The 24,049-nt window shown below is 45.1% G+C and overlaps 1 protein-coding gene across 1 annotated transcript in view; it reads right to left on the reverse strand.

Annotated features, from left to right (window-relative positions):
- Positions 1-2,161: 2,161 nt before the first annotated feature.
- FBXO15 (F-box protein 15) overlaps positions 2,162-24,049 on the reverse strand; it is a 50,539-nt gene continuing 28,651 nt past the window's right edge. Inside the window, exons 9-10 of the mRNA XM_059706370.1 lie at positions 7,037-7,161; positions 2,162-2,621 (exon numbers count right to left, since the gene is read on the reverse strand). Coding sequence (XP_059562353.1) covers positions 2,352-2,621; positions 7,037-7,161 — 395 coding nt within the window. The 3' untranslated portion in view covers positions 2,162-2,351. The remainder of the gene's footprint in view (positions 2,622-7,036; positions 7,162-24,049) is intronic.

A 24,049-nucleotide genomic window follows, 5' to 3' on the forward strand; every position in this document is an offset into this window, starting at 1 on the left:
GGATGGTGGTGAGACTGTCTGAAGTCATCCAGCCAATAACCTTGGTCACACCAAGAATGAGAGGCCACTGTTTGTTTCCCCAACAGCTGTGCCACAGAATCGGGAGCAGTAAAATAGCTGTTTGAAGGCACAAGCTTTTTTTGGGGGGTGGGGGGACGGTATTTGTGTAGCCAGAGATCATTAATGTGCTGTCTATAACTAGTGGAATGAATAAGAAATATAGGGGGAAATGCATACTGTGGGCCATGACATTCTGATTAAAAGCAACAAACTAGGGATATATTCAGCAGTGTGAATAGATGACCAAAAAAAGTGGAGGGGATAAAAAGTAAGAATAAGAGTGAGATTTATAAATCAACACCATGTAGGTAAATAAAATCCTTGGTGAGGACATTAGACAATATTGCCAATTTTATCATATTTTCTCTTCTCTCAAAACATTTATGTATTTCTTTCCCTTCTCCCCGGTGCATTTTCTATGAAACACATACACAAATGGGCACACACACACATGAGCTCTCCTTACTGCCTGGACGGTACAAAGAGTTTCTCTACCTCAAGTCAATACATGTCTAGACTTGGTGAGTCAGGAAACAGCCACAGAAGGATAGTACTTGGAAATATGGAGGAAAATTGAGAAGACACAGCATTAAAAAGATTAACACAGTCTCAGACCTGGATCATTTGGTGATATTTGGAGTGCACAGTGCTCTGCTGAGAGAGACAAACACCAGGACTGCAAATGCCCTTCCTCTGCCTCACTCCTCCTCCCCACTCTGCCCAAAACCCTTCCTTCAAGGTTTTTCCAGAACTTTCCTTCATCTTCCCACTCCAGCTGCTATATTCCATATTGTAGTTTCCACCAACTTAACAAATAGCTATTGTGTGTGGGTTATGAGCCTGGTGTCCTGTTAGGTCCTGGAGATAACACTCGCAGTACTGCGCAGAGGGTCTCACAGGCTGGTGGGAGGACAGATGCTAAGCACATGCTCCATTCCATGTGGACATGTGATCAGTAAGCCCAGCCCACATTTCCCCATATCGCCATCACAGAGGCACTAGGCTTCTCATTCTCTCCAAATACTACCAGAGTGGGGGTGGAGAGAACGGCGCTCCTCCTTGCCTCCAGTACTGCCAGGACATCTGGCCCCACCACCAGATAACCCAGTGAGGTCAAGGTGTCACCACATTGTTTCATGGTTGTCTTTCACTTCAGTCCTGCATGTGAAACATGGCTTCTGCCAACTGCCTCCTGGATCTTGTCTCGGCTTACCACTCCAGCCACACACTCTCTCTAGCCACACTGCCTCTCCATCTCCCCACTCTCAGTGGATGGGGCAGGTGCTCTATGCCTGCTCTTTGGTGACACCATGGGAGGTCAGGGAGGTGGCGGGGGGGGGGGGCGGAGGGGAGACAGTGTCTGCAGCAGGAATCTCCTAGCGCTGTCTTCAAGCTCTTTATTCTACTTCCCTATCCTACACACCCGCAAAAGGAAAACTGATCATTCAGTATGAGAAGAATGAGAAGTAGACAGGAGGGGAATGGAAGCATGCCTGGCCCAGCAGGAGCAACACAGCATTTCAAAACTCACTTCTGTGAAAAACTTTAAGTTGGAGATAAAAATATAATTTAAAAAAATCAGTATAATCTAAAACAAATTTGAAACCAAATACCTAAAAACCATCTGCTTACATATATGTTACCTCAGCATCCAGCAACTCTCTTAAAACATCTCTGCAGAGGAAGTGTTCACAGGCTCATGCGTCCAACTCTGTCCCCACTGATGTCAGACTGCATTTGTACCACTTGACTCTTTCAAGTGATAGCATTTCAGATATTTCTTTCCCTGTGAAGTAGGCTATCTGTCTGGTTTACTTTGTTTTACTAAAATACTATTGTGGCTGCGGAATGCCATAAGTACAGCACTTTCTAATTGTAATACCATGGAATTCCCACTTAAATATGTTTTCTCATATGGGGTATAACCAATAAAGAAAAAAATGTATCCATACAGCGCGTGTGTGTGTGCGTGCGCGCACACATACACACACACACATCACATGCTTAAGTAGAATTACTTGTTTTATTAAATTATAAGGGCAGAAGAGAACTAAATATCTTTTCTCTTTATTTTAGATGACTTTTTCATCAAAATGTGCTATTTTCACTCTGTCAAATTTTAACTTAAACCCTCTAAACATTAACTTTAAAATGACCTATGAATCATAATTTCAAATGTGAAATAAGAAGGCATCAAAAAGACTACTGTTTTATTTTTACTTTTAATACCAAGAATAAATCTGATTAGTCCAAAATAAACTATAGCAACAATTTCCCACCTACTGCTAATATTAGTATTGTGTCCCGAACCAGTGGTTTATTTTTGCTATGCTGAGGTAGAGGACCAGGCTGACAATGAAGTATTCTTCTGTTTCCTCGATCCATACCAGCTCCACATGCACCATTCCTGTCGAGTCTTCGTAGTCAACACAGTACGTCGGTCCCACGAAATAAGGACCATCAGAAGGGTTGGGAGAAGATCGCATGCACACCGGGGAGCTGAAACACCAAAAGGGTTTCCCATATTCATCCAAGAGAGTTACATCCATTACAGAACAACTCTACAAAATAAGCACAAATATTTATACGTGTGAGGACAAAACAGCTGATTCCACCTGGCTGTCAGGTCTAATTGATAAATGTATGAACGTGTAAGTGAAGCATACAGGAGTCAAGTGAAAGAAGAGGGAGACTGGAAAAGAGCAAAACCACAGGAAGAGGGCACAGCACACACAGAGTGTGATGGAACGGGACACGTGTGCAGGACTGGAAGCTACGGGGCACGGCTGGGCTCACAGATGGAGTCATGAGGGTAGGGCGGGTCTGTCCACCACTGCACCTGCTCACATCACTGGTACAATCAAGGCAGGTCTGGTAAAGGAATGAGAGTAGTAAGTAAGGAGCAGGAAAACCAGGAAGTGGACACTGGTGGTAGTGGGCCACTGGTGGAGAGTTGGTAACAGCCCTCAGTGAGCAGTCTAGTAACTCACAGGAAAGAAGAGATGGGAGAAATATGAAACAAACTGAGCAGAAGTTGGTATCTGGACGTGAGGAGGATTTGAGGAGAAGAAAAGTGCCAGGTTCAGACATGCTGGATCTAAAGGGCATCACTGGACGGGGACTCAACTCAGGGGCAGGAGACAGAACTAAAGATACTGATAATTATTAATGTTATTTTGTTGTCTCTTTATTGAATTTATTGGGGTGACATTGGTTAATAAAATTTTACAGGCTTCAGGGATACAATTCTATAATACATCATCTGTATATTATATTGTACTAGAGGCCTGTTGCATGAAAAGATTCGTGCAATAGGCCTTCCCTTCCCCTGGCTGCCGGCACCAGTTTTCCTCCGGCACCCAGGACCCAGGCCTTCACTCCGGCCAGAGCCGCCTTCAGTCTTCGCTGCTCTGGCCAGAGCTGCCTTCAAGACTTTGCTGCTCTGGCCGGAGCCGCCTTCAGTCTTCACTCCACTGCCTCACGCCTACGTATGCAAATTAACCGCCATCTCTGTTGGCAGTTAATTTGCATATCTTGCTGATTAGCCAATCAGAGGCATAGTGAAGGTATGGTCAATTACCATGTTTGTCTATTATTAGATAGGATGCTCACTACCCCAAGTCAAGTCACCTTCCATCATTACTTATCCCCCTCCTTTACCTTCTTCTACCTCCCCTCACTTCCCCCTCTGATAATCACCACACTGCTGTCTGTGTCTATCAGTTTGGAAGAATTTTTTGCTTAATTCCTTCACCTTTTTCACCCAGTTCCCCAACTCCCCTCCCCTCTGACAGCTGTCAGTCTATTCTCTATCTACTAATGTTATTAATTAGCTACATTTTAAATTTACTTTTAATTGTGTTAAAATACATATAACATAACCCTTTTTAAATGTACAGTTCATTGGCATTAAGTACATTAACATTTTTTTTGCAACCATCACCACCACCCATGTCCAGAACTCTTTTCATCTTGCAAAACTGAAATTCTTGACCAAATGCATTAAACAACTCCCAATCCCTTCCCCCAACCCCTGACACCCAACCTTCTACTTCCTGTCTTTGTGGATATGAGTATACTAGGTCACTCATATAAGTGGAATCCAAATGTATCTCCCTTCTGTGTCTGGCTTATTTCAGTTAACATCATGTCCTCAAGGCTCATCCATGCTATAGCAGGTGCCAGAATTTCCTTCCTTTTTAAGGAAGAGTACTATTCCCTTGCATGTTTATCCACTCACCTGCCAACGGACACCTAGGTTTCTTCTACCTCCTAGCTATTGTGTATAATGCCGCTAAGAACATGTGTGTACACTGTGAGATGTATTTTTTAACATGTTCTATCTATCAGAGACTGATCCCAGCAGTTGGCATATATATTTAAATTCATTCGCAATAATCAATAATTCAATCCTCAAGACACAGTGAACTGATATCAAGGGTAAACTCTCCTAACACTAACCTTTTCAGACATGGCTCATTATTTGTTAGAATTCATGCCCTGTATTAGTGTGTTAATAATTGCAACTTAGACACTATTATTAGAGATCAGCATGGACTGAGCATAGATAACAGCATAATTACAGAGTTATCACAGACATCGGCATAGACTTGCTGTCAGAAGTCTGTACACAGCTAAATGGGTTGACAGTGCTGACCACTTGGATCTGAGGATGAGCAGGTCAAAGGGTCTTGACTCAAGAAATGTGTATCTTAGATAAATGTAAATAATGCAAACATTCCAAAACCTAGGGAAAATGAGATGTGAACTGGTTCCCACTGTGGAAGAGACCTGAGTGAAGAACGGGCCCCATGAAATAGCCCTGACCCCTGACTGCAAAGATGCAGACCAGAACTGAGAGCCCTACCCATGGCAGAGGGTGTCCATGGATTGGCTCCAGGAGCCCCTTTGGAGCCTGGACCTTGGTCCTGATGCCTGTCCAGGTCCCAGAGCAGCCCACATCATCCTGATAACCCACATCATCACCCTCTCTGCTTCTGGCATGATAGGGACCACAGCTCACAGACAAGGATAAGGGCCGTCCACACTGCAGCCTCACTGAGCTGAGACCTGGAACCAGAGCTGGTACTGAGAGCTGGAAGATGTCTCTGTCTGATCTCGTGGCTGGAGCTGGAATAAGCAACCATCAGCACAGCTGATTGAGGAGGGGACCATGTGTGGCCACGGCAGTTCCCAAGTAATACAGGTGGTGGGTGGTTCTGGAAGCCACCGAACCTGTCTTTACCTTCACCCTTCACAACTGAACTGCTGGTCTGGTGGTCTCTTGGTTTTCTTACTTAAAGCCTCAGCTGAACCCACAGAACAGAAATGTAGTTAGAACCGTGAGCCGGGGGGAGATATCCCGGGCAAGGCAGAGAGAAGGAAACTGGGAAGGAAAGGTCAAGGGCCCAAAAGCCCATGCCCTTCAGAGGTGACTTACTTTCTGCTTTTGCCCCCCAGCTGCCAGCTAAAGACCTGTGAGCTGGCTATCTGCGAAGCCCTGCCCTTCTCAAGCCGAGCATTCTCCAATCCCTCCATGGGCTACACACTGGCCTAGAACACAGGGGGCATATGAAACCTTCAGTAACTTCCCACAGACACGTGAACCAAAACCCAAGCTCTTTACCACAGTGTTATCCCTGTAGGAGCTGCCAGCCGGCCCAATGCCCCCTGCTCTGTGCCAGCTCATTCTGCACACAGCAGGGAGCCTTGTCTCACCCAGGACAGGGACATGACACCCCGGCACTGGTGCCAGAAGTACAATGGACCCATCTAAATCCATTTTTTTACAAGTCATGTCTGTGGTCTTTAATATTCCTTTGTATGTAATAAACAATCTTTAAAACACTCCATTATAACAAATTGCAAGTGGCTCAAGAGATAATGCAATTGACCTTGAACAACATAGGTCTACACTGCACGGGTCCACTTACATGTGATTTTCTTCAATAAATACTGTAAATGTATTTCTTGCCCTTATGATTTTCATTGTAACACTCTCCAGCTTAAGTTATTGCAAAAATTCAGTACATAATATATATACCATACACAAAATGTGTTAATCCACTGTATATGTTTTCAGTAAGACTGCCAGACAACAGTAGGCTATGAGTAGTAAGTTTTAGAAGTCAAAAGTTAAATGTAGATTTTCAACTGCACTGGGGACTTAGCACCCCAACTTCTACACTGTTCAAGGTTCAACTTTATTTAATGATAATTAAGTCCTTTTAATGCTCATTGATGATAATACTACTCTTGGTCTCAGTCATCATCACTGATAGTTCCAACAAGGTGTCCACACACGTAAGGCAGAATAAAGCTTTGTTACTGGAGGGCCTCCGCATTCACAGGAGATCCATCCCACTGAATATAAACATCCTATTCACTCCCACCAAATAAAGATGGAGAGTAGCACAAATCAGGGGCAGCCATGGTCACAGGGGCAGCCATGGTCACAAGGACCACAGAAGGAAATGAACATATGCTAGAGCATCCTGCTCCTGCTCCTCCTCTCCCTCCCCCAACTCCTCCCCCCTTCCCTGCCAATTCCCAACCACTAAATCAACTCTCCCATCCATGTGGCTAAGTTTTGATAGAGATTTAAGTTGATTTAACTGCTCAAAGAAATAGCTGTGTCCTGGAAGTAATAACTGCAATAAATTTTGAGTTGGTGGGTGAGTAGTTAAGATGCTTTGAGTCAATGTTATTTGCCTGGTCCAACCTGCAGCTCCACTCTTTCTCCACAGAACCGAAGGGGTTGGAGGGGCGCAGGGTGCAACCAGCTCCTCGCAGCAGGGCCTCCTCCACCTCGCTCGGGGAACGCTGATAAAGGCAGTGTGGCTAAAGGACATGCACACACCTTCGGCTGGCAGAACAATAAATCTAGGACTTTAAAAGCAATATCGTACATACACATCAACAGACATTTTTACTATACAGAGACCAGGGCACTTTAAGGAAAGAAAGCAGCCCTTACCTTTATGCAGCCATCAAAGACATCAGTTCTCCAGGAAAGGCCCACTTTGCCAATTAGAGGCAGATGCTCTGTGCTATTTTGAAAATGTATTACAATGAGCTTCACATATCCATTTTCAATATATCCTGAAAAAATTTAATGGGTTTTAAGTTACTATATATTGATACAGGACAAGACGCCGGGAATCTGCAGGGTTGCTGCTGCATGAAGGTCGTCTCGCAGCTAAGAACCAGAGCCCCTGGTGGAGGAAGCACTGGCATTGCTGAAAGCCAGGGCAGTGCACCTGCATCCCAGAGACAGAAAAACGTATGGGTGCTCTGAAAAAGCGGGAGAGGACTGGGGTGAACCTGGATACCCACCCCATCACTGATGGAGAGACTGCTAAGGAGGCAGATGAAGCTAACAGCAAGGGAAATTGAAAATGAGGATGGGTGTGGTCTAAGAAAGGAGAGCCCAGAGTGGCCCAAACAGGACGATGAGTGTGGGGAGCAGAGAGAGCTGATGAAGTGAGGGGTTGGGGAGCAGGTGAATATGGATGCACACTGAGTGAACATTTCTAATCATGCTCTAAATAAGTCAAAATCCTTACATGTGCTATCAATAGCGTGAATGAGACCAGAGGCCCTGTCCCTCCGCTGACCAGCTCAAAGTCACCTAAGAGGAACCTGGCCACAAAGGGCCCATCACAAGCCGGGCACGCGCATGTTCTGATTTCCAAGACACTTGTGGTCGGAGAGCCTGCAGCACAGCTGAGCTCCAGGTACCCACCCATTTCCTCACAGTCTGAAACACGACCGTCACGCACATCAGCACCTTCCCTGGATGAATGACTTCTGCAGAGACAGACACCTGGACAGAGGTTAATATGTGAATCATGGGGCAGAGCAGATGGAAGAGGAATGGGGAAGAGCACGTGTTCTTTGACCCTCAGCTGGTGATGTCACACGATAAAATAAAACCAAAGCTTGCTTGCCTTGGGAACCAAAGCCCTATTCTAACAATTCTATACAGTGTTCTCATGCAGGTGTAGCCCAAAGATGCAGACCATGCTCTGCCCGCTGCCTCTTCTGTGACACAAGGTGCTCTGAGAGACAGACCCGCTTGAGGCAGGTGTTGGGGGCCCTGTGGGAGGGCGCTGTTAGCCAGGGCAGCAGGCTGCTGTGGCCCAACCTTGCTTTTGTTCCAAGGACAGAGGCTGCGAGTAATTAGCAGGAACTGTGCAGCCTCGCTCCCCCTGCCCGAGGTGTGGAGTGAGAGCCAAATGACACTGTCTTCCCAGGCAAGTCTGCTGTCACCACAGGGTTCGATGCAGCAGGCAGGAACTCTGCAAAGAGTGGCCTCAGCGGAGGCGCAGTAATGACAATCCGAAAGGACCAGATGTGGCTCTGCCCTGCTCTGTGTTCCTGCACGGCCGTGCGCAGAAGCGAGAGGCCTCCAGCTGGCGCAGCCGGACGTGCCGGACAGAAACGGGACTTCATTTTCCATGTGGCTCGTCCTCAGGACACTGACGAAAATGGACCCCAACGTACAACAGCCAATAACATCTCAATGGCAACGTCGGAGCTAATGAACGCGAAATCTGTGCAGGAGGCAAGGATTACTGTTACTTTATCATCACCAGACACCCTCCCCTTCCCAGCCACAACTGTAATATCCGCAGTATCTTAAAGGTCAGCACACTTTCCTGCAACCCTCTGTGACCGCTGTGTCCGTTTAGAGAAAAGTGGTAAAGCTCATCCTACATTTAAACAATCTGCTTTGAGCTGGTCAGCGGAGGGGCAGGGCCTCTGGTCTCACTCATGCTGTCGGCAGCATGTGTAAGGATTCTGACTTCTTTAGAACATGAGCAGCGGTGTTCACTTTATGTGTGCATCTATATTCCCCTGCTCCCCCCCCCCCCACTTCTCTGGCATCTCTCTCTTTGCAATGAAGGTGTATATGAACATGTGTGCATATAAAGCAGGTAATAATTTTGAGTATTTGTACACCATGTGTTAAGCACTTCACCTGTAGTAGCATAAGAGATTACTTTAAAAGAACACTTTAAAATAACACTATTAAATAGGAATTATAGTTTTTAAGTGGCAAAGACACAGTGCAAACTTGCTCTGTGCCTAGAGTCCATGTTATAATAGATTAAAATACATACAAAAAGGGGGAACAATCACTGATTAGTTTTATACTAGCTGAGTGTTTACAAAGTGGACTAAATTCTCATGAAGTTGTGCTCTTGTATTATTGCCAGGAGAGAAAAATCTACAAATTAACATAAAAATGTGCAGGGGAAACATTTATGACTCCCCAAAATGTCTGGTAATTTCTCCATCTGTGAGTCCCACACTCACTCTGGCCCCTTCCCAAGCTACCTTCTCTCTAGGTAATGAGTGACCTGGGTCCCTTCACTGTGAACTAACATGCCCTCATTGAATTCCTGTGTTCCTGAAACCATTCAGAATAAATCCTAACCTTAACCAATCAATAAGACCATGCCAAATGTAGGGGAATGCCATTCCAGCCTCACCAAAGTGGCCTTCAGTGACATGCATGCCCCAACATGGTCTTGGGAGTCGCAATAATGTCATTCCAAAACCCTACCCAGCCATTCACTGACTGTTCAGCCATGGTCAAACTCCAAGCTGAATTAAATAAAGATACAAATGGAAAGTACTTTATAAAGCTTTGTTCAGATCAATGGAATTAATAATAAATGCTGACATTACAGTGTAGATTGTTATATAGGTTAAGTGTGCTAAGCACCTGACATGATTATCTCAACAATAATATTCCATTTAAAGGCCAGGCTACTGCCAAACAGAAAGTAGAGATGTACCATGTTCAGAGATTGCAAGGTTCACTATTGCTAAAATATCTACCTAACAGTCCTGGCAGGGTAGCTCAGTTGGTTAGAATGTTGCCTCAATGTGCCAAGATTGCAGGTTTGATCCTCAGTCAGGGTACATACAAGCAACCAATGAATATATAAATAAGTGGAACAACAAATCAATGTTTCTCTCTTTTTCTCTCTTTCTCTCTAAAATCAATTTTAAAAAAGATATCCAGTTATCCAAATTGATCTATAGACTTAATGCAATCCCAATCATAATCCCATCAGGCATTTTAATAATTAATTTGTAAATAATCTACACTAGTAAAAGAGAAAAATGGTAATTGGCGTACGATGCTACCCTTTTCATTGGCTAATCAGGGCTATATGCAAATTAACTGCCAACTAAGATTGGCAGTTAACTGCCAACAAGATGGCAGTTAATTTGCATATGTAGGCACAATGCAGGGAGGCGAAAGGGAAAGCAGGAAGAAGCCCCCTGCCACTGACAGTGATCAGAAACCCAGGGGGGAGCTAAGAGCTGGGGGGCAGGGCAAAGGCGGCCCTGGGGCCGCCTTTGCCCTGCCCCCCAGCCATGATCGGAGAATCAGGTGCCTTTTCCGCCCTGGCCAGTGATAGCAGGAAGTAGGGGTGGAGCCAGCGATGGGAGCTGGGCACGGTCGAAGCTGGCAGTCCCAGGAGCTAGGGGTCCCTTGCCTGGGCCTAAAGTGAAGCCCACGATCGCGGGGCAGCTGCAGCTGCAGGTCCCCGCTGCCCGGGCCAGACGCCTAGGCCAGAGGCGTTAGGCCTGGGCAGGGGCGGAGCCTGCCACCGCGGGGAGCTGGGGGTCCCCTGCCCAGGCCTGACACCTCTGCCAGAGGCCTCAGGCCTGGTCAAGGGGCTGATCCGGTGATTGGTGATCGGAGGGTGATGAGGGTCAAATCCTCTGGCCAAAGCATCAGGCCTGGGCGGGGTGCTGGGGGGGTCCCTTGCCCAGGCCTGATGCCTGGGCCAGAGGCATCAGGCCTGGGTGGGGGGCGGAGCTGGGGATTGGGGGGATATGATGGTCCCCTTGCCCAGGCCTGAAGCCTGGGTCAGAGGTGTCAGGCTTGGGCGGGGGGTGGAGCAAGCGATCAGAGGGAGATGGGGGTCCCCTGCCCAGGCCTGACACCTCTGCCAGAGGCCTCAGGCCTGGTCAAGGGGCTGATCCGGTGATTGGTGATCGGAGGGTGATGAGGGTCAAATCCTCTGGCCGAAGCATCAGGCCTGGGCGGGGCGCTGGGGTGGTCCCTTGCCCAGGCCTGATGCCTGGGCCAGAGGCATCAGGCCTGGGTGGGGGGCGGAGCTGGGGATTGGGGGGATATGATGGTCCCCTTGCCCAGGCCTGAAGCCTGGGTCAGAGGTGTCAGGCTTGGGCGGGGGGTGGAGCAAGCGATCAGAGGGAGATGGGGGTCCCCTGCCCAGGCATGATTCCTGGGCCAGAGGCCTCAGGCCTGGGCGGGGGCCAGAGCCAGTGATCGGGGGGAGATGGGAGTCCCCTGTCCAAGCCTGACAACTCTGGCGGAGGCGTCAGGCCTGGGCAAGGGGCCGATCAGGCGATCGGAGGGTGATGGGGGTCTATGCCTCTGGCCGAGGCATCAGGCCTGGGCAAGGGGCAGAGCCAGCAATCGGAGGGGTCTGGGAGTCCCCTGCCCAGGCCTGATGCCTGGGCCAGAGGCATCAGGCCTGGGCTGGGGGCAGAACCAGTGATGGGGGAAATGAGGGTCCCCTGCCCCCTCTGTCAGAGGCGTCAGGCCTGGGCAAGGGGCCGATCCTGCGATTGGAGGGTGATGGGGGTCAACGCCTGAGGGCTCCCAGTATGTGAGAGGGGGCAGGCTGGGCTGAGGGACACTCCCCCCCACACACACACCCAGTGCACGAATTTCGTGCACCGGGCCCCTAGTCAGTATATATAAATAAATAAAATTTGACAAGCTGATTCTAAAATTTATATGGAAATAATAAGGACCTAAAATAGCCACACAATCTTGAAAAGAAGAAAAAAAATGACTTCAAATTGACCAAAGAGCTACAGCAATCAAGATAGTATGGTATTGCTATAAAGACACACAAATAGATCAACAGAAGAGATGGGTCCAGAAATAGACCTAACACTTTATAAGCAATTGATTTCTGACAAAAAGATCAAAATAATCCAATGAGAAAAGAAAGTCTTTTCACAAAAAACAACTTGCTATCCCTATGGGAAAATAAAATGAACCTCAACCCATACCTCATCTGTTACTCAAAAATTAATTAGGATGGATCATAGACCTGAATGTAAAAGCTAAAACCAAAATACAGCCAGAAGGAAAGAAAGAATATCACCATAACCTGAAGTATGAAAAGTTTTAAGAAATAAAAAAAAGAAAACAACAACTACAAAATAAAAAATGGATCAATTATATTTCATTAAAATAAGAAATTTCTGGTCACTAAAAGATATTAACAAAATGAAAAAGCAAGCCACTGACTGGGAGAAAGTATTTGCAAAACATGTACCAGAAAAAGTACTGGTATCCAGAATACATAAAGAACTCCTACAATTCAGGAATAATGAAAAAAACAACTCATTATTTTTAAAAAGGCAAAAGATTTAAGTGATACTTCAAAAAGAAGATATGCAAATGACTAATAAAAACATTAAAAAGTACTTCACATTACTGGCCATCAGAAAATGCAAATCAAAACCACCATGAGCTACCATTACCACCACACAGGAGAACAGCTACAATTCAAAAGACTAATGACATCAAATGTTGGTCAGGATATAGAGCAACCTGAACATTTGATGAGAGGAGTATAAGATAGTGCAATCATTCTTTATTAAAAAAAAAAAAAAAAAAGTTTGGCCATTTTTTATACATAAAATTTTCTTACACATTAAAAAAGTGGCATTCCTATACATAAAATTTTCTTACACATTACAAAAAAGTCTGGTATTCTTATACATAAAAAAGTTTGGCAGCTGAAACCGGTTTGGCTCAGTGGATAGAGCGTCAGCCTGTGGACTGAGGGGTCCCAGGTTCGATTCCGGTCAAGGGCATGTACCTGGGTTGTGGGCACATCCCCAGTGGGAGATGTGCAGGAGGCAGCTGATCGATGTTTCTCTCTCATCGATGTTTCTGGCTCTCTATCTCTCTTCCTTCCTCTCTGTAAAGAATCAATAAAAAATATATTAAAAAAAAAGTTTGGCAATTTGTAATACATAAATCTACTCTAAGACCCAACAATTCCAAGCCCTAAGTACTTAACCAAAAGAAATAAAAGCATATGTCAAAAAAAAGTCTTCACCAGAATTCTATAGCAGCTTTATCCATAATAGCCCAAAGCTGAAAACAACCCAAATTTCATGTCCATCAACAGGAAAACAGGCCCTAGCCGGTTTGGCGTAGTGGATAGAGTGCTGACCTACGGACTGCAAAGTTCTGGGTTCAATTACAGTCAAGGGCACATGCCTGGGTTGTGGGCTTGATCCCTGGTAGGGGGCGTGCAGCAGATAGCCGATCAATGATTCTCTCACATCATTGATGTTTCTCTCTCTCTCTTTCCCTCTCCCTTCCTCTCTGAAAAATCAATAAAAATATATTTTAAAAAAACACACAGGAAAACAGGTATGCAAATTGTGGCACAATCAGTGGACTACTATTTATCAGTAGCTAGGAATGGCTAACGACACTTGCAACAGTACAGATAAAACTCAAAGGCATTTTGCCGAAAGGAAGAATCTAGATACAAAGGAATGTGGTGAAAGAACCCAGAAATAAGAGCACACCCTGTATGATGCATTTAAATGAAGTTCTAGAACAAGCAGAATAATCCAGGTTGAAAAACCAGAAAGATGTCTGTGCAAGTTCTTGTACTCTTCTTTTAATTTTTCCTAAATTGGAAAGTAGATCAAAATAAAAAGTTACAAAACAAACAGCACTCAATACAGGTGAGCTGCTAGCTGTGCTGGCCTTCCTGGGAGGGCCCCTCTGCTCCCTGCACTGGCTGCCACTTCTGCATCCAACCTTTGATCCTGGCCAAGCCTCAGATCTGGGTCTTCACATCTCAGTCACCTCCGTGGCTGGTAGCACCCTTCCACCTACGCTGATCTGGTCCTGTTCTAAACCCCTCTTGCACACTTTGACACTGAACTGTCCTCAATTGTTGCTGTATCTTAGATCTGATTCCTCAACCTACTGTCTTTGGGAATAAAGGTCCTGTCTTCTATGGGCATTCATAGCACCTCTAACATCATTTCTCAACTATAATTAGAGTTCATCTTGCCTCTTCAAAGGTGGAAAGTAAAGAATTTTGGGAAGAGAAACTGGCAGATGGAGTGATTTTCCTAAGGCAAATAGAAAAAAGAGAAAAGGGAGTTAAATCAGATCAGAACCCCCTGAAGAAGGAAAATCAGAACATGGGTTAACTAAGCAGAGAAACCTGATGAGGCAAAAACTGAATGAGATGGGAACCCAGCCCACCACCTCAGGTCAGTACACACAAAGAAATGAAACAGACATCCATAGCAACTCTCAGGTATGTGTGTAAATCTTGGGTAAAGATTTATCAGGAGACCCTATAAACTCAAAAATATTTGCCACAGAGCGTTAAGAATTTAAAGCTGCAGAGACCTGATGCTACAGAGGAACAATGAATAACAAGACAGTATAATCATTAGAGTCTAATGATCACACAGAGTTGGCACTAACTCTCAAGGACAGGAAATCTTTAGTGTCCCTGTTCCCTGTTAGGTCTCTATCATAAATCTCCTCAAGGCATGTCCACGTCTTCTCTCTCTTTCTCAGCTAGTTGTTTTCAGATACCTGTTATTTTCCAAACCCCTGATCCACATGAAATTTAAGTAGCTATATATAAACATAGATAGTAGAATATCAAAAGAGAGAAGGTCTCTAAACATGAGAAGGATCAGAACTCTCCCTCCCATTTTTGGTTGCTATATAAGTTACAAGAGTCAAATGAATTAGAGAGATTGAAAAGTAAAAATTCCTAATTATTTAGGAAATTTCCCTCCCCATCTCAGGCCTGGTGGATGTGATGGCATCAATAAATCTCCTATAAACTTTTGAGCCATAGGTCTCTACTTCTTTCATATTAACTAGGGTCCTAACAGGCCACATTTGCCAGTCATATTGTTCCTGATATTGGTGACAATTAACTGGATTTTACACAGAACAAATTATGTACTGAGACTCTTTAAAAATTCACTGTTCATTAATTCAATAGTGTTTGAGAATAGCTTTTTCTATTGATGTATTTAAAGGTTCAGACTGGTATTTTCACAGTTTTATTTCCCTGGCATGCCTTTGGACCAATTTTCTATCAGTCCAGTCCATTTGAGTATAAATTATTTTTTTTCTAGACTAGCCTTCCAAAGACATTTAAAGAGAAAGTATATGGTTAGTTGTTTCTGCTTCTCTTCCAATGTTCCTGAGAAACACATCCAGATCAGCCTCATGCTTCCAAGGGCAGCTAGAAACTGGGCTCAGAATAAAGCATGCTGCTCATCTGGCCGCAGGGCTGAGTCAGGGCTGATTTTGTGACCTGACTAAAGCCAAGGAGATGCAGTGAGGCTGGGGATAGTGGGAGAGCTACTCTTGGTAAAGGCAGCCTCAATGGACACGCATTTGTAATTTTCCCTAAGGAACTTCTGCTCATTCAAGAAGTTAGAAAAGCAATGTCAAGGTGAGCAGTGTCGTAGTTATCCATGGAGGGAAATCCAGGACATCAGGAAAGGGATTCTGTGAGGCTACTAATGATGAGATGCTGACAGGATAGCCCAGACTGTGTACTCAGGAAAGTGAAGCCAGGAAGAGATCAAAGACCTGAAACAATGAGAAGAAACCTGAACAGCTCAGTAGAAGTGAGGCACAGGAATCACGGAGGATAAGACATTTGTGATCTGAGAAGCGGGTCTCAGCTCAACGTGTTGGGGATCTAGAGTCCTAACACCAAATGATTCACACTGGAGCAAAGATGAGAAGACCCATTACCTATGTTCTTTATTAGACTTAACATCCTCAAACTTCTTGGTTTAAGTAATAGATTCTATTTCCACAATCACCTTAATAAATACCTTTGAAAAAGCAACAAAATCTTATCTCAATCTCTTTGAAAACAAAATTTAAAAAACACACACACTCATATCCTTCCTTTTAAAGGATTAAAAGAAGTCAAATCACCAAAGAGAAAGAGCAAATCAGATTCATTGGAGAACCAAGATGGCGGCATAGGTTAACGCCGGAGTTTGCTGCTTTGAACAACTACTTCAAAAGTGAAACCAAAAAACGGAAGGGACATCACCCAGAACCACAGGAACGCTGGCTGAGTGGAAGTCCTACAACTAGGAGGAAAGAGAAACGCACATGGACACTCAGAGGAGGCGCAGTGCTGAAGTCAAATTCTGAGGTGCGGAGTGTGCGGAACGGGCTGGCGGCGGAGGGCGCGGTTGGCGTTTTCAATCGGGAGGGAGTCGCAGACTCTGAGCTCCAGATCCGGGCGAGTCTCTAGGGACCCAGACTCAAACGGGAGAAGCGGGACTGTCTGGCTTCGGTCAGAGCGAGTGCAGCTTTCTCCCCGAGCTTTGCAGCGGGTGCTGGGACTCGGAGAGGCAGAGCCCCTTGGGACAGGACTGAGAGCCGCCATAACTGCTCTCTCCGGCCCACCCTGTTGATCCTGTGTGACCCGCCCCGCCCAAGCCCTGCACAGAGGCATTTGCCGGATAGCCTCAGGCAAAGGCTAGATTAGCACCTCCCTAGAGGACAGAAGTTCTCTCACTGCTGACACAGCTGATTCTCAGAGCCACTTGGCCTGGAGGTCAAACCCTCCCTGGAATTAGCTACAACAATCAAGATTTATCTATAAGACTGCGAACAAAGACCACTAGGGGGTGCACCAAGGAAGCATAACAAAATGCGGAGACAAAGAAACAGGAAAAAATTGTCAATGGAAGAAATAGAGTTCAGAACCACACTTTTAAGGTCTCTCAAGAACTGTTTAGAAGCTGCCGATAAACTTAATGAGATCTACACGAAAACTAATAAGACCCTCGATCTTATATTGGGGAACCAACTAGAAATTAAGCACACACAGACTGAAATAACGAATATTATACAGACGCCCGACAGCAGACCAGAGGAGCGCAAGAATCAAGTCAATGATTTGAAATGCGAGGAAGCAAAAAACATCCAACCGGAAAAGCAAAATGAAAAAAGAATCCAAAAATGCGAGGATAGTGTAAGGAGCCTCTGGGACAGCTTCAAGCGTACCAACATCAGAATTATAGGGGTGCCAGAAGATGAGAGAGAGCAAGATATTGAAAACCTATTTGAAGAAATAATGACAGAAAACTTCCCCCACCTGGTGAAAGAAATGGACTTACAGGTCCAAGAAGCTCGGAGAACCCCAAACAAAAGGAATCCAAAGAGGACCACACCAAGACACATCATAATTAAAATGCCAAGAGCAAAAGATAAAGAGAGAATCTTAAAAACAGCAAGAGAAAGAAACTCAGTTACCTACAAGGGAATACCCATACGACTGTCAGCTGATTTCTCAACAGAAACTTTGCAGGCCAGAAGGGAGTGGCAAGAAATATTCAAAGTGATGAATACCAAGAACCTACAACCAAGATTACTTTATCCAGCAAAGCTATCATTCAGAATTGAAGGTCAGATAAAGAGCTTCACAGATAAGGAAAAGCTAAAGGAGTTCATCACCACCAAACCAGGATTATATGAAATGCTGAAAGGTATCCTTTAAGAAGAGGAAGAGGAAGAAAAAGGTAAAGATACAAATTATGAACAACAAATATGCATCTATCAACAAGTGAATCTAAGAATCAAGTGAATAAATAATCTGATGAACAGAATGAACTGTTGATTATAATAGAATCAGGGACATAGAAAGGGAATGGACTGACTATTCTTGGGGGGGAAAGGGGTGTGGGAGATGTGGGAAGAGACTGGACAAAAATCGTGCACCTATGGATGAGGACAGTGGGTGGGGAGTGAGGGCGGAGGGTGGGGCGGGAACTGGGAGGAGGGGAGTTATGGGGGGGAAAAAAGAGGAACAAATGTAATAATCTGAACAATAAAGATTTAATTAAAAAAAAAAAAAGAGCAAATCAAACTCTGAGGCCAAATCTGAAGCACAAGTCAGAGTCTAGAAATGCAGGGAGATGAAAAGGGCTCCCCTGATGGTTTCCAGAGGCACGAGATTCCTCCACAAACGTCCTGGGCCACAGCAGAGCCAGCTCAGGGCCCAGCCTGTGAGCTGAAAAGGCCTCCAAGCCTAATGCTTTGCTGTTGCCATGTTGGATTCTTAATGTTGGACATCCCAACAAGGAGTCCCCAGCTGCATGTCACACAGGGCCTCGCAAATCACGCCCTCTCTGAGGAGCTGTGACAGAATGCATGGATAGCTGGGCTCTCCATTCTGTGAGTGGTGATTTGTAATGCTGATTTTTTATAATGGGTCCCAGGATTAACAAAGCAGGGGAAATGTACTAACAACCATTGATGAAGATACTCTACGGCAGTGGTCGGCAAACTCATTAGACAACAGAGCCAAATATCAACAGTACAACAATTAAAATTTCTTTTGAGAGCCAAATTTTTTAAACTTAAACTATATAGGTGGGTACATTGTTATTAACTTAATTAGGGTACTCCTAAGGCTTAGGAAGAGCCACACTCAAGGAGCCAAAGAGCCGCATGTGGCTCGCGAGCCGCAGTTTGCCAACCACGGCTCTAAGGAATTATCCGTTCTAATTTTTCTAGGTAATCACCACCCAGACAGGACTGTACTACTTCTAATGCCTTCCTGTTATGAAAAGTGCTTAGAGAACATAAGCCGACCTAGAAACATAGAAAGTAATTAGTATCAAGGAATAAAGGGGACAAAAATAGTCATCTATTTTGGGAACCAATAAAAATAAGATAGCACAATATATGCAAAAAAATATCTGAAACAAACCTTAAAGAGAGATTTTATGGGCTTATCAGGTTCTGGTACTGAAGAGTTGAATAACTCCATGTTTTGGGTAGGAAAAAAGAAGTTTCTAGGACCCATAACTTCTTTTATCCTCTCAACATTTCCTGTTAAGTCTTAAAGAGTAAGCATTGAATATTTAATCAGTATTTTAATGAGAAACATATTGCAAAAACTCTACAGGATATAGAACAAATTTAACAAACAACTAATAGAATCATAATCTAAAAAAATTTACTCACAGGGGCAACACAAAAAGGAAGTATCAATGTGCAGAGAAAGGTGCAGGACCTACATAAGGAACGTTTCTCTCAACTTACATAAATGGATAGTCCAAAACCCTAAATAAAAATACATCAATTCTTTCCAAATTAATGTACACATTTAATACAAATCTGATCAAAATGCAAATGAGATATTTTTTAATCTGCCCAAGTAATTATTAAATACATCTAAAAGAATAAATGGATGGAAATAACTAAGAAGTCTTTGATAAAAGCTCATTAGTAAGAAATCTTATGTTAGGGGAGGATCATATCTATATATATAAAAAGCCAGGGACCATCGCAACCAAACGAACGACCGAACAGGCTGAGTGGGGCGACAAGGCTGGCAGGGGTGTTAGTGAGGGACAACCAAACAACTGAGCAGCAATCTGCATGGGGCGACCAGGCGGGCAGGAGGGTTAGTGAGGGATGACCAAACGACTGAACTCAGGCTGTGTGGGGCAACCATGCCAGTGGGGCGGGGGGGGGGGGGGGGGAGGGAGCAGTGAGGGGGCAACCAGGCCAGCAGGGAGGGCAGTTGGGGGTGACCAGTCCAGCAGAGGGGGGCAGTAAGGGGCGACCAGGCTTGCAAGGGCTGGTGGGGGAGGGGGTGACCAGGCCAGCAGAGGGTGCAGTTGGCAGCAACCAGGCCAGCAGGGGGGGCAGTGAGGGGGTGACCAGACCACCAGGCAGAGGCAGTTAAGGGTGATCAGGCTGGCAGGGGGGCCAGTAGGGGCAATCAGGCAGACAGGTAGGAGAGCAGTTAGGAGCCAGCGGTCCCAAATTGTGAGAGGGATGTCCGACTGCCGGTTTAGGCCCAATCCTTAGGACATCCCCTGGCAGTCGGACATCCCCCGAGGGGTCCCGGATTGTAGAGGGTGCAGGCTGGGCTGAGGGGAAGGCCCCCCCCCCCGCACAAATTTCATGCACCAGGCCTCTAGTATTTTCATAACGAAATACACAAGTAAAACTTGAAACATCTTGCCAGGGAGTAGGGGGCACACATGCAGAAGGGGCCCTGGTCCTCCACCACAGAGAGAGAGAGCCCTAAGAGGGGCAGGCATGTGAACCTCTAGGCTGGACACAATTTTTATGTTAATCAAAGGAAGCATAGGTTTACATACAATTCAAAATACCTTTGAGAGATCCAAAACAATACAGACCAAATCAAAAGGCAATAGAAAAAAATGAAGAAAATATCTGAAAAGAACATAACTCATATAAGTCCTGTAAACACTTAAAACAATGGGATTTATCAAACAAAAATTCAGGTAGAAAGGAAATGTAAAAAAGAAAATACCAAGGAATAAACCAAGGAGGTAAAGACCTATACTCAGAAAATTACAAGATACTGAAGAAAGAAATTAAAGAAACAAATAAGTGAAAACATAGACCATGTTCACAGATAGGAAAAATTAACATCATTAAAATGTCCACACTACCCAAAGCAATCTATAGATTCAATGGCATTCCTAGCAAGATACCAATGGTGTATTTCACAGAACTAGAAAAAATATTCCAAAAATTTATATGGAACCATAAACAACTCCAAATAGCCAAAGCAATCTTGAGAAAGAAGAACAAGTTGGAGGTATCACTAACTTGAAAGAATATATGCACCTCCATATTCATCACAGCATTATTTACAACTAGAGTCCCGGTGCACAAAATCCATGCAATTGGGGGGTGGGGGGATGTCCCTCAGCCCAGCCTGCACCCTCTCCAATCTGGGACCCCTCAGGGGATGTCGGACATCCCTCTCACAATCCGGGACTGCTGGCTCCTAACCACTCACCTGCCTGCCTGACTGACTGCCCCTAACTGCTTCTGCCTGCCAGCCTGATCACCCCCTAACCCAGCCGTGGGCAAACTACGACCCGCGGGCTGGATCCGGCCCATTTGAAATGAATAAAACTATTGAAATAAAAGACCGTACCCTTTTATGTAATGATGTTTACTTTGAATTTATATTAGTTCACACAAACACTCCATCCATGCTTTTGTTCCGGCCCTCCAGTCCAGTTTAAGAACCCATTGTGGCCCTTGAGTCAAAAAGTTTGCCCACCCCTGCCCTAACCACTCCCCTGCCAGCCTGATTGACACCTAATCACTCGCAACTGCCCTCCCCTGCTGGCCCAATCTCCCCTAACTCCCCTCCCCTGCTGGCCATCTTGTGGTGGCCATCTTATGCTGACGGGGGTGGCCATCTTGTGATGACATGCAGCAGCCATCTTATGATGACATGGGGCAGCCATCTTGTGATGACATGGGGGTGGCCATCTTGTAATGATGTGTGGGCACGAGGGCCACCTAGGATTTTATTAGAATAGATAGCCAAGATCAGGAAACAGGCCAAGTGCCCATCAGGAGATGAGTATATAAAAAAGCTTTAGTACATTTACACAATGGAATATTACTCAGCTATAAAAAAGAAAGAAATATCACCCTTTGCAACTGCATGGATAGACCTGGAGAGTATTAAGTGAAATAACCCAATCAGAGAAAGATATATACCATAAGATTTAACTGATATGTGGAATTTAATGAACAAAATAAACTAACAAACAACATAGAAACAGACTCTTTAGATAGAGAACAGAATGACAACTGTCAGAGGGGAGGAGATTTCAGGGCTTGGTTAAGGTGAAGGTATTGTGATCGCCCCTAACTGCTCGCCTGCCCACTTGCTTGCCTCTAACCACCTCTGCCTTGGCCCCTGTCGCCACGTCTTCATCGGGAAGGACATCTGGAATGATGTCCTGAAGGTCGTTCAGCTGTCCAGTCTAATTAGCATATCACACTTTTATTATTATAAGTGTTTCTATGTCTCTCACCCTCTCCCTTCCTCTCTAAAATCAATAAAAATATCTATATCATAAAAGACCTGTGGTCATGATGACCAAACAAGCAGCGGCTCTCATGGCGGGCAGAGCAGGGTGCGAGCTACTTGTGGCAGAGAGCTACTAGCGGTGGAGAGCTACGAATGGTGGAGGGCAGGGTGCGAGCTACGAGCAGGGATGGGCAGGGCAGCCAGCTGAGGCAAGCAGAAGCGAACGTACTGGGTCTCTAGTTTTTTTAAAAGAAATGTAAAAATCAGGACAACAGCAGCAACACATGTGAAGCATCCTGGAGGCATCCCTTACTACATCACCCTCATCCACCAAGAATCTTGTTAAGCAATGTCCTGATGTTACCACCGTCTGCAGGCAAGGACACTGAGGGCCAGGGCCACACACCCATGAGAGGCAGTACTGAAGCTGGATCCTACAAAGATGCCTCCTAAACAGCCGGCTGATGGCAGCCCATAAACCTCTGCTGAAGTCAATAATTTTTTAAATAGTCAACCTAATATTCAAGACATGCAAATTTAAATCAGATGTCCCTTTCACCTCTCAAATCATCAAAGATTTTTCAAAGTAATGCTCATGATAATAGCACTATAATCATGAAAAATGGAGACCTAAACGCCCAACATTAGGATAACGGGTCAATCAATCATGATAAAACAAAACAATGGAATGTCATACAACTTTTCAAAATCAAATTTTCAAGGACTATTAGGTGACATGGGAAACTGCTCACAAGGCAATTGCTAGGGGAAGAAGTGGGTTGTTCACACAATGTGGTCCACAAGTAAATATCTGAAAATGGACCAAAACATAAACACTTGCCCTATGGTGATTTTTATTTGCTTCTTTATAACTCCTATATATTCAGAAATTCAAACCACATAGTAAGACATTAGCTGTTAAATGCATTTTTATAGCAATGAGATAAAAAGTCAAAAGACAGAACTAGCTCACTTTATTACTTCAAACTCTGTTTCCTTGGCTTCTTGGCATCACTTCCTCTTGGTCCTGATGACAAGAATAAGCACACTGTACTGTGCAACACACTTTTCCTTCAGCTTCTGAGAATTGGTAATCATTAGCTTGACAAAAAATCCACATTCCTTCGCACTTGGCATTGCTGATCACACCCTTTTTCAGGGCTCTATTTGCACTTCAAAGGCACTGGACTGCTTCCTGCCTGCTCTTTCACTGGCTGTGCCATTCCCTCATCCATGTGTTCATGGGCCTTGTGCAGAAAAGAGTTCGCACAGCAGGCCCAAGCTGCCTGTCCTTAGAAAGGCCTGCTCGCCAGGGTGGCCCTTGCTGGTGTCTGGGAACTTGGATCCATTCCTAAGTGGCAAGTGTGGCCCACTGCACCTGACTAGTTTGTACCACAATGTGGTTTATGCTTAATGTCTCTCCTTCCAGGAGTCTGGAAGTTTGGTAGTGCCAAGCAAAGGGTGCCTACATGACCAAACCCCCATAAAAACACTGGACCAGGCTAGGCCTGTGTGGCTCAGTGGTTGAGCATTGACTTATGAACCAGGAGGTCACAGTTCAATTTCCAGTCAGGGCACATGCCCGGGTTATGGGCTTGATCCCCAGTGGGAGGCATGCAGGAGGCACCCAATTGATGGTTCTTTCTCATCATTGATATTTCTCTCTCTCGCCCTCTCCCTTCCTCTCTGAAATCAATTTTTAAAAAAATTTTAAAACCCTGGGCCAGGCTGAGTCTCCAATGAGCATCTCAGGTAGCTAACATGTCACATGTGTTCTCACATCTCATTCTAGGGAAATAAATAAGCAGATCCTGTGTGAGTCCTCAGGAAGAGGGCTCCTGAGGGCTCACCCAGTTTCCTCTGCCATCGCCCCTGTACCTTCTCCCTCGCTGATTTTTCCCAGTGCCCTGTTACTGTAGTGAATTGTGGCCAATGACACAACTGTATCCTGAGTCGGGGGCGGTCTTGGGGACCCAATGCCAACAGTCCATCCACATTTCTGAAAGCACAGAAAACAAAATGTAAACAGACAACCTCACCAGGTGTGTTTGCAAGCT

The sequence above is a fragment of the Myotis daubentonii genome, chromosome 8 (assembly GCF_963259705.1).
Source record: "Myotis daubentonii chromosome 8, mMyoDau2.1, whole genome shotgun sequence".
In the NCBI taxonomy this organism is placed as follows: Eukaryota; Metazoa; Chordata; class Mammalia; order Chiroptera; family Vespertilionidae; genus Myotis; species Myotis daubentonii.